Here is a 10,847-nt window from a genome sequence, read left to right as displayed (position 1 = left end):
TCTCTCTCTCTCTCTCTCTCTGTATGACTATCATAAATAAATAAAAATTATAAAAAAAAATATTTAACAACAAAAAAAAGAGGAGGCTATATAATTGTTTTTATTATGTATCACTTTTGTTAAAATGCATGGGAATAAACACCAAAATATTATGTTAGGATTACACATCTCGTTTTTGCCTATTACTTTTATAATCAGTCAACACACACACATAACGATGTCATGGCTAGAAACGATTGATCTTTTGTTTAAGTGTCACACTTGGGTGAGCAGCACCTGGGAAATGATGCCAGGCGAGCGTAGACTTCGCGAGCATAGATTTCACACAAAATTCATCGTTGTTTTGCGACTCGCAGCAACTTGAATAATTTGTTAGCCTTCATTTCTTAGGCTTCATTTCTAGCTGCTCTTCAGCTTCCGTGTTATGAAGATGTAAAAAGATGCCACTGTGGGCATTAATAGAAAACATAACTGGCCCGCGGGCATAGGCAGAGCACATCACATAATTGTATTTTGGAAAAAAAGAAAAAGGATAAAGGAGATGGCAATTTTGAGAGGAAATGACAGAAAGGCAGTGACCCAGTTTGGTGATACATTTCATTGCGGGGGGGGGTGGGGGGTGGGGGGCTTGCAGGAGGACCGTGTAAACAGAGCTCCCACCACCGAGGCACCGGGAAGGCCCTCGCCGCTCCTGTGCGCCGGGGCCGCCGGGGCCGCTCAGCCGCCGAGAGGCTCCGGTCCGCGGGCGTCTGCGGTGCCGCCGGGCCAACCGCGCGCGGGCGCCCCCGGGGCCGGGGGTCGTGCTCCCCCCGAGCAGACACCCCACCGCGGCTCCCCCGTAGGTGGAAGCGCCGGGGGTCCGACCGGCAGCCGCCGGAGGGGCCCCGGGCAGGAAGCGCAGTGCCGCGCGCGGGGAACTTTCGGGGCAGGAGGTGGGCGCTGTGCCCTTGGCGCACACGAGCGTGTCACTGCGTCCGTCCTGGGAACGACACGCGGGAACCGCATCCGGGGGGCGGGGGCGGGGGCGCGCACGGGGCTCCGCAGGGCAGCCCCTCGTCTCCTCCCGCCCCCGCCCCGCCACGGCCAACGCGAGGGCAGGTGGCGCTCCGCCGCTCCTCCCGCGCCCCCGCGCCCCCGCGCTCCACGTCGCGCCCGCCGCTGCCCCGCCCTCCCGCCGGGGCCGCCCCTCTGCTCCGCGCGGCCGCGGCACTCGACCCCTGCGGCTGCGCGCGCGCGCGCTCGGGCGGGGGCGGGGCGGGGAGCGGGGGGCGGCGCGCGCGGCCGGGCCGCCATCTTGGATCCGGGCGCGGCGGCGCGCCTCCGGCCGGCGCGCGCGTGGGGGCTGGCGGGGGCCCCGCGGAGCCCAGGGCGCGAGCGCGCCAGGCCGGGAAGGCGGGGGAGGGGTGGGACGGAGAGGAAGGGAGTGGCTGCGAGCCGGGCTGCCGCAGCCTCTGCTCGCCTCGGCGGCGGCTCCGACCCCTCCTCCTGCGCCTCGTCGGGGAAAGATGCCCTGAGCCCCGGGGCGTGAAGAAGGGGGAGAAGGCGCCGCCCGCGTCCTGTGAATCCGGAGCCCCCGCCCGCCCTCCCGCGCCAGGGCGTCGGGAGCCTCGGGGCGGCCGAAGGGGGAGAGCGGCTGTCCGCCCGGCGCGGCGCAGGCCCCCGGCCGGAGACCCCCCGCCATGGGGCGGGCGCGGGCGGCGGAGTAGCCGCAGCCCCCGGAGCCGGGGCGAGCGCCGCCGCAGCCTGCGCTCCCGGCCGCGCCGCGCGTCAGGCCCCGGCGGACGCCGCGAGGGCGATGAGGAGTGAGGCGCGGAGTCCGCGGCGGGGACGAGTCGCCGCCGAGCCGTGAGGAGAAAGGAAGCGCGTCCTCCGGGCGGGACCGGGCGGGCGGCGAGCCGAGGGGCTGCCTCGGGGGCCTGGCCGCGACCCGGTCCCCCTCCCGCCGCCGCGCCGCGCCGCGCCGCCGCCGCCGCCGCCGCCCCCTCCCCGCCCGCCGGGGCGCTCTCCCAGCGGCGGCGGCCGCCTTTGCAGCAGCGCGGAGCCTTTCCCTCCCCCATGTACCTTCTGGGGCTTTCCTCCCTTCCCGTCCTCCTCCTTCCTGGGAAGTGAGCTGCTGATGCGGATCGGACCCCGTTCCTGGACGATGCGGCCGGATTCGTTGCGGGATGGTGTGGCACGAGTTGCGTTTTGAATGAAGGAGAAGAGTTGGGTTTTGTGGTTTTCTTCTTTTCTTTCTTTCTTTCTTTTTTTTTTTTTAAAAAAAGCAATCCCGACTATTGGGTTCGCCGTACTTTTAATTATTATTTTATTTAAACCTACGGCACACGGTTGTATTCTTCGTTCTAAGATGCGTTAAAGATCCCTTTTACGGTAACTTTCCCCCCTCCTCCCCGCAAATCCATGCCCGGGTGCGGGATCCGAGACGCTCGGGTGAAGTGAGCTTCCTGGCGCGGCGGGGTGTCACCCAGCCCCCGCGGTGCATGACCGTCGTGTGCGGAGCGAGGGGCGGATTGTGCAAACCGCGCCTCTGACAGCGGAGGCTCTCGGGTCCCCGAGTGCAAACCGCACGGCTCCTGGAAGTGGAAGGCGGCGGCCCCCCGAGCAACCATGTCTGGAGAAGTGCGCTTGCGGCAGTTGGAGCAGTTCATTTTGGACGGGCCGGCTCAGACCAATGGGCAGTGCTTCAGCGTGGAGACGCTGCTGGACATCCTCATCTGCCTTTACGATGAATGCAACAATTCTCCGCTGCGGAGGGAGAAGAACATTCTTGAATACCTGGAATGGGGTGAGTCTGTGTTTCTCAGCAAGCTCCCTTTGGGTGGGCATTAGCATTTAATTGTTGGCGAGGAGTTCTCGGAGGAAGCTGTCGACCCTGTAATCGGCACACGGAGAGGTAGCTATCGTGTTCGTGTTAACGTGTGTTTATAATATAACAGAGACTTAAATACATGATGGGTACCGGCCGTGCATTTAAATGCATGTACAAAAAAAAAAAAAGAAAAAAAATAAATGCATGTACAATGAAGAAATAGATACCAGTTATTCCAGATTTTTTAGGTTTTTGGTAGATATTTTCCCCAAGACTAAAACCATGCTGCTCAATGATTGGCTTGATTTGATGTGGAATTCAGGAGGGAGAACTTAAGTTTTTTTTAGGTCAGCAGTCAGAGATTTTTGAATAATTCTGTGATGAGCAAAATGGATTATTGCTTACAGTTGCCTAACGCATGGCGGAATAACACACATTCAGTGGAAAGGTATTTATTGGTGGAAACATTCCTTCCCAGACTTTGGGAATCACTCTTGAAATGGGAGGAGATAGTAAAATGTCTTACTTAGGTCAATGAGATCTGGAAGGTGGCGTTCGGCCGGGGTTTTATTTCATCTCCATGTGGTGCAAGCAAAGGAAACTACTAAACATGGGCTTTCCAAAAATTGTCATGTTTGTAGAATAGCATGACATAATAGTCAAAAAATTCTGTGATAGTAGTTGGTGGAGAATGTTTGGGAACAGCTCCCACTTGAGGGTTAGATAGATTATAAATCTAAGGCAAACCTAAACCGGTTAGATTTTTGTCCTCACTTCCCTAAATAGAGATGAGCTTTAGAAGACCCGCTGTAGTGGAATAGATCAGAGATGAGCGCAGTAGGTCCATGTGACCTTCAAGCTGGAAGGCTTGGCTTCAGTTTTGCTTCCCTTGTTAGAGAGAGCACATTCCAGCATCCAGCGGCTGTCTCTGTTGGGAGAACCCGCATCACCACCCGCACCTGTGTTGGTACATTGGCTTTTAGCTAAAGAAGCGTTTTGTATCTTTGGAATACGAATGAATAATTTTAGTTTGTTGGAAGGTGTCCTAAAATGTCTCTGTTCCCAGTAAAGCTCGATTGTCTTGAAGTAAAAGTCAAGTGGTGGTTATTTCATTTATTTATTTATTTGATTAGAAATTTGTTGAAAATTGGTTTTTCAGATAAATCACATTCAAGATGGCCTTTAGGATACTTTTAATTATTTAACTTGCCAGTATCAGAAGTTTCCTAGCAACTTGTCATGAGGTGTTTAAAATGTGTGTGTATTCCTAAGTGTGAATGGGATGATTTTTACAAACAGACTACCAGGCTCATACTAGGAATGTAAGAATTCTAAGTCATCTGTCTCAAGAGTAACACCATTTTGATTGACTTTGGTACTGGTTTTGTATGTCTTTTGTTTTTATGCATAGAGTAAAATATTTTGTAAAGCATACGTCGTTTTACATTTCATGTTTCCTACACTCAGAGGTTTTTTTTTTTTTTAAGTGTTTCTTTTGAAAATTAAAAAAAAAAAGGCTTAGGTACTTTTACAGTTTCAGTTCTTGAATTATGGTTCCATAGCGACACTCTTTGTCAATGATCATGATTGTTGTTAGAATCTCTTCCTTCTCATATACAAAATGATGGGAGAACTCTATGTATCAGTAATAGGTATAATTTTAAAATTATGATAAAAGAGAAAATCCTATCCTCAGTTGCCTTTTGGTTATTAAGAGTTTACATAGTAGTTTTATATAAGAAGGTATTTTGTTGTTTTGCCAGAATAATTTGTGTATGTTTTTCACTAAAGATGTTTTCTTGGATTTTTGTTTTTTACATCTCTATTTAAAAAATTGCTTATGCATATTTAACTTAAGCCAAATAAGCCAAAGGTCAAATAAGTATTGGGCCAAATATATTTTATTTTTCTTAATATATTTTAAGTAATTTCAAACCAGGGACTTTGCACAGTTTGTTTTAGTGGTATTCTGCTTTTTTTTTTTTTTTATAATGTCTGATATAATGTAACAAAAATGTACAGTCTCCAGTAAATTTGTATTGTTTTTCTCTGTAGTGGAGAAAAAGAGACTAGAATTTTTGAGAAATTTGTACGCTGTGGGGCTAGGCAGTGTCGAGTCAGGCATTTTTAAGTAGGAGGTCTTGAAAGTGGGAGTTATCAACTGCAGAAGTTTGGGTAAGGACCAAGAAAAAGTTAAGAATGGAAAAACTGTCAAAAGATGTATCTTGAGTTGTATTATTTATTATTTTAAAGTTATTTGAGAATTTAGGTTGAGAATCCCAGTCTGTTCTCTCCATTTAAGTATTGAAATAGATCAGCTGTTGTTTTGTGTCTGAATTGATTACTACATTTTGGGGAAATGTCCTATGTGATTCTTAGTATCTAACATTATATAAAAACACAGATGAAGTTTCCAGATAGTGAAATGACCTCAGTTTAATTTCTTAAACATTGCTTTTTTGGTTGGTGTTGGAAATTTATAGGGATTGTTTGTAGGGTTTAAATATGATCATTATGATTTGTGGTAAAAGATAGAATTTTTAGATTGTAAATTTTTAGTTTTAAAAGACCCAATATTTGCAACAGTAGAGCAGTAGTAGTTAAATACTCTATATTACATGCTATATATTTGTGTTTGGTTGTTTATGTTAATGAACATGCCTGCTTGCTATGCCTTAGTTTTTTGCTGATGATAGGCTACTTTAAAAAATAGAGTCAGCCAAGGTTCTGTCTGCTTTTTGGTTCATTTCCATCAGTTTCACTTTATTCCTAGTTATGGTCCGTTTCACTTTTATATTGGTATAGTTAATGTTTTGTTCATTACAGTATCATGAGAATAAGAAAACTGGCATTTCACTCAGATTTGTTTTTGTTTTTGTTTTGAGGGAGGGCAGCATTCCTTGCTCTTGCTGATGGTTGGGGCGAGGTAATAAGTAGAGTTCTAGAGAGGGGGAAGGAATGAAGGCAACTAGCAGTAGAGCAAGGGGATAAGAGTGCCTTAGGCCCATAGGTCCATTATGAAATTTAATAATACATATGTCCCAGTTATATCCGGTAAGATTTGAAAGACTTTTGTGTCTTTGTTTTTTAACTGGTGAAATGATAATGATTTGTACATTTGTTTATAAAATAATAGTTTTGATATCAGTAGTATAACTCTTGAATAAGAGTTGTGGAAGTAAAAATAACATTTATATTATAAACTAAGTTGCTAGCAGTGACTAAATGAGTGCATTATTCATTGAATTGGCTACTCTCTATTTTATTTTAATTTTTATTTATTTATGATAGTTACACGGAGAGAGAGAGAGAGAGAGAGGCAGAGACACAGGCAGAGGGAGAAGCAGGCTCTATGCACCGGGAGCCCGACGTGGGATTCGATCCCGGGTCTCCAGGATCGCGCCCTGGGCCAAAGACAGGCACTAAACCGCTGCACCACCCAGGGATCCCTACTCTCTATTTTAAAATGGGAAATTGAAATTTTTGGCAGTTCTTTACCAACGTACTTAAAGAATAGATGTAAGATATTGTTACTCAATACAAAAGATGTGTACAAGGCTATCTGTACGTGGATAACTTTTTTGATGCTTTTTGAATCTTGTACTTTGTAATCTTTCGTTTAAAATTATCCTTAATAGTTTTATAGGTTAGTGTATATATCCATAAGATATATCCAAAAGATTAATAATAAACTTATTACTAGAGCACTTCAGTGGGTACTGTGGTTTAAACTTTTCCTTTCATTGGGTAATTTTAAAACTTACATTTTTTCAGATGTGGGTCAATTAAGTGAGGTGATGATGACTTGATTAGAAGGATCTGAATCTTTTCTAGGACACTTCATTCTACACTTCTGTTGTTTCTTATTAGCTTTACTTTAGGAGAATTTGTCATACCAAACTATCAAAGTGTTCATTTCATATAATTGATTAAGTTTATTTTTGTGTTAGTCCTTAGGATTGTCATAAATGTCATTGGAAATACAGATTGAGCACTCGTTTCCTTTATCCTAGTCACTTAATATTCTAGTGTAAGAACAACAGTGAGGAAGTATGATTTTTTGACCTAGCACAATGCTGGTACATGGTAGAGGCATACTCGATAAGTGGTGGCTATTACTTAGCCGTTTCTCTGTTTTCTGTTTCTGTTTTTAATGGAAGTGTAGTTAACAATACAGTGTTGTATTATTTTCAGGTGTGCAAGACAGTGATTCAGCAATTCTGTACATTACTCAGTGCTCATCAAGATAAAACTACTCTTAATCCCTTTTATCTGTATCACCCATGCCCACCATCCATCTCCCCTCTGGCAACTATCAGTTTGTTCTGTGTTTCAGAGTCTGTTTATTGTTTGTCTTTGTTTGCCTTTGTTTTTTTAGACTCCATATATGAGTGAAATCATATGGTATTTTGTGTCTCTCTCTTTTAGGAAGAGAATGGGGAGCAAGAATGGGGATATTAAGATTAACGGTTTTAAGACTTTTAGTAATTTATTTTTCATATGGATATGTAAGGCATACCTTCGCAATGTAAAAACAAATAGCATAATGTTGGCAATTTTATGAAATGTTTCATAATTCCTGGGACTTGATTAGTATTACAGAGTAAGCCCAAGCTATTTTAGGGTAGGGAACCTTACTTGGTACAAATTAATATTTTACTACACTACTCTATAATGGCAGGCAAAACATTTCTCTGAAATCTTTTGCCGCTATGTTGTGTATGTAGCTCATTGTGTTTCATCCTGTTGGTTTAGATAGATTTTAAAAATCAATTTACTAAGTCCAAGCATTTAAAAAGTTAAATAGATCAGAATCGAAAAAATCAAGGACATTGCGTTTAGAAAGAGTATTTTCATGGAAAACTCTTGTGTTTTCCTGTATTTCTGTTGTGGAATGGGATCCTAAAAGTTTGAAACTTCAGTGGAGATGAAGCTAAAATATTTTAACAGCAAAAAGATGATGTAATTCCTTTTTTTTTTTTTTTTTTTCCAAAAAGCAGACATGATAAAGTTAGGGACAGACTGAAGAAGTTAATACAGAGGAGTTTAGGTAGGGGCAAGAAACTTGGAAGGGAGGGTTGGAGAATGGGAGAAAGGGTGAATGATAAAAATGAGTGTGAATATGGTGGTGTCCTGAGTTGCTACTTAAGTCTGCACTGTGAACGGATATGTTTAATTTATAAGAACTTAGTGAACAGAGAAATTGACTTCATTCCTTTGTAGTGTCTTTGAGTCTTTGATGCTTCATTTCCTTTTCCTTTGACATTTTTCCATTTCTGACTTTGGGCTCTTGGATGTTGGTTTATTGATTGTCAGAGTTGGAAGTTTGTTGAACAAGAGGGATAATCATGTGACCTGTAGACATTGGTATTAGGTTTTTGGTTATATCTTCCCCATTACTCCAGATGAACTCTAGAATAGATGCAAGTGAGAAGGATTTGCTAGTTCCATGGATTTTCTGATCCTTTTACTCATGAAACTACCAGTGGGAGTGACTTCAAGTTTTCAGAAGTTATGGCCAAGTATTTGCTCAGTTGCTTTTGCTGTATGTTAATGAGTCAAGAAGTTCTTTACATAATGATATTTGTTTTTGAATGACCCATACTGTAATTATAGGTCATCCCAGATATAAGAATGGCTTTTTTTTTTTTTTGTCATCCTTGTGCAGGGGCCATGCTAATCTTCTCTGTATCATTCCAATTTTAGTATATTTGCTGCCGAAAGTGAGCAGAGAATGCCTTTTTTGTTGTTGTGTCACTGCATACAAAACTCTTTTGTAGATCAAGAGGAATTTCTTTCTCTTTTCCACTGATGCCCATCAGAGCATCAGAATCGCTCTTCCTAGCTAGCTGTTCCATACTTTCTTTCTTGTGTCCACTTCCTTTTTCCAATTAGTACATGGGGAATGGCTAGCCCTATATTAGCTAGCTTTCCTATCCCCCTTCTAATGCTTTTTTATCTGCTGCTATAGGAAAGCAGCACTTTAGCTTTTGTGGTAACAGAAGGCGTGAAGACCTGGCTCCCATGGCTCCCCACTTTCCCATCTTGCTGCTTGCCCCTTAATTCTTCCTGCTATGAATTCTTTGCTTCTATTTTGGAATTAGGGCTTCTTTACTCTAGCACCATCCCTAGTTTCAAAATGTGTTTTGGAAACCCAGGGAATATTAATAGGTGCTTTGTGGCTAGGGAGGGGAGGGAGATGTTTATGTGGCTAAAGAAATTTGGGAAACTATTTTAAACAAAATTAAACATCAGAAATACTCCCAGTTATCCTAGAATTTATACAGTTGGTATGAATATAGAACCATCTTTTTTTAGAATATCTGGAAGATGTATGGCAACCAGTATTCCATGGAACACCCTTTGGGAAATGTACTTTTAGTATGAGGTCATGGTGAGCCTTGTATAAGGGTCAGAAAGAGATAATTTTGGGAAACTTTGGGGTACTTTGTGGTTTGAGAGAGAATCTAAACCTGAAGAAGTTGTCGTTTACTTAGTGGTTGTGGACTTTTAATTGTCTTCTGTGTGATTGTCATGTGACCTGAGAGAGAAACTTGATCATGGTGGTCTAGCCTAAGAGTGATGAGGATGAACAATTGCATCTAGGAAAAGCACCTTATAAAATACAGTGAAATTAGATATAAAATAATGAACCAGGGCTGTCAACCCTTCCGTCCTTGAAATTACTGAGAAGACTATTTATGGCCTTTTGTGTTTTAATTAAGTTTGCTTTTCAAGTATAGGCATTCACAATAAATACAGAATTCACAATAAATACAGAAATTCTTGCTTTATCTTTTGTAGCTTTAGTTACTATAATTGTTAACACGTTGCAAATTAGGCAATTTTAGAATTCATTAGAGTATTATTGTTTTATCTAAGCTTATAATATTTTAGCTAACCTGTTGGTTTCAGATTTTTGGTGTCGTGTGGAATTTCCCTATTACCTACAACACTGTATGTGAAAGTAAGGGTTTAAGTGTCAACACCTATTTATATGTGGTGTAAAGAAACTAGAAAATACCATCTTTTTATTAAAGAGAAAAACATATTTACAGGCACCTCGGAGATACTGAGGGTTTGGTTCTAGACCACCACAATAAAGTGAATATCATAGTAAACTGATTCAAATGAATTTTTTGGTTTCCCAGTGCATATAAATATAAAGGTTATGTTTACATAATACTGTGGTCTACTAAGTGGGCAATAGCATTATATCTAAAAAAAGGAGATACATTAATTAAAAAATACGTTATTAAAAAATGGTAGCCATCATCTGAGTTTTCAGGGAGTTGCTATCTTTTTGCTGCTGGAAGGTCTTGCCTCTATGTTGGTGGCTCCTGACTGGTCAGGGTGGTGGGCGCTGAAGGTTGGGGTGGCTGTGGCAACTTCTTAAAATAAGACAACAGTGAAGTTCACCTCATTGATGGACTCTTCCTTTCATGAAGGATTTCTCTGTAGCATGTGATGCTGTGATAGCATCGGACCCATGATAGAACTTCTTTTAGAATTGGAGTCTGTCCTCTCAAACCTTACTGGTGCTTTATCAACTCAGTTTATGGGGATATTCTGAATCCTTCATTGTCATTTCAAGGAGCTTCACAGCATCTTCAACAGAAGTACATTCCATCTCAAGAAATCACTTTGCTCATCTATGAAAGCAACTCTTTATCCATTCAGGTTTTTTTCTTTAAACATATTTTCTTTTTTTTTTAAAGCAATTTATTATTATTATTATTTTTATTTATGATAGTCACACACAGAGAGAGAAGAGTCAAGAGACACAGGCAGAGGGAGAAGCAGGCTCCATGCACTGGGAGCCCGACGTGGGACTCGATCCCGGGTCTCCAGGATCGTGCCCTGGGCCAAAGGCAGGCGCCAAACCGCTGCGCCACCCAGGGATCCCCCATTCAGGTTTTACCATGAGATTGTGGCTAGCCAGTCCCATTCCCTGGCTCCACTGTTGATTCTAGTTCTCCTGCTCTTTCCACCTCACCTGCAGTGATTTCCTCGCTTTGAACCCCTCAAAATCATCCCT

The 10,847-nt window shown here is 43.3% G+C and overlaps 1 protein-coding gene and 1 non-coding gene across 16 annotated transcripts in view; one reads left to right on the top strand and one right to left on the bottom strand.

Annotated features, from left to right (window-relative positions):
- Positions 1–2,128: 2,128 nt before the first annotated feature.
- CDC42BPA (CDC42 binding protein kinase alpha) overlaps positions 2,129–10,847 on the top strand; it is a 322,452-nt gene continuing 313,733 nt past the window's right edge. For all 15 annotated transcript variants that reach the window (XR_005986974.1, XM_041750305.1, XM_041750332.1 and 12 more), the window contains exon 1: positions 2,129–2,785. Coding sequence is in view for 14 of the 15 variants with exons in the window: in XM_041750305.1 (XP_041606239.1) it covers positions 2,608–2,785 (178 nt within the window). In the remaining variant the exon portion in view is untranslated. The remainder of the gene's footprint in view (positions 2,786–10,847) is intronic.
- On the bottom strand, positions 8,433–8,540 carry LOC121474789. The gene has a single exon (XR_005983529.1). It is a non-coding gene; the product is annotated as a U6 spliceosomal RNA (small nuclear RNA).

Source organism: Vulpes lagopus, chromosome 1, assembly GCF_018345385.1.
Source record: "Vulpes lagopus strain Blue_001 chromosome 1, ASM1834538v1, whole genome shotgun sequence".
Classification (NCBI taxonomy): Eukaryota; Metazoa; Chordata; class Mammalia; order Carnivora; family Canidae; genus Vulpes; species Vulpes lagopus.
This window is presented reverse-complemented; position numbering and strand designations above follow the sequence as displayed.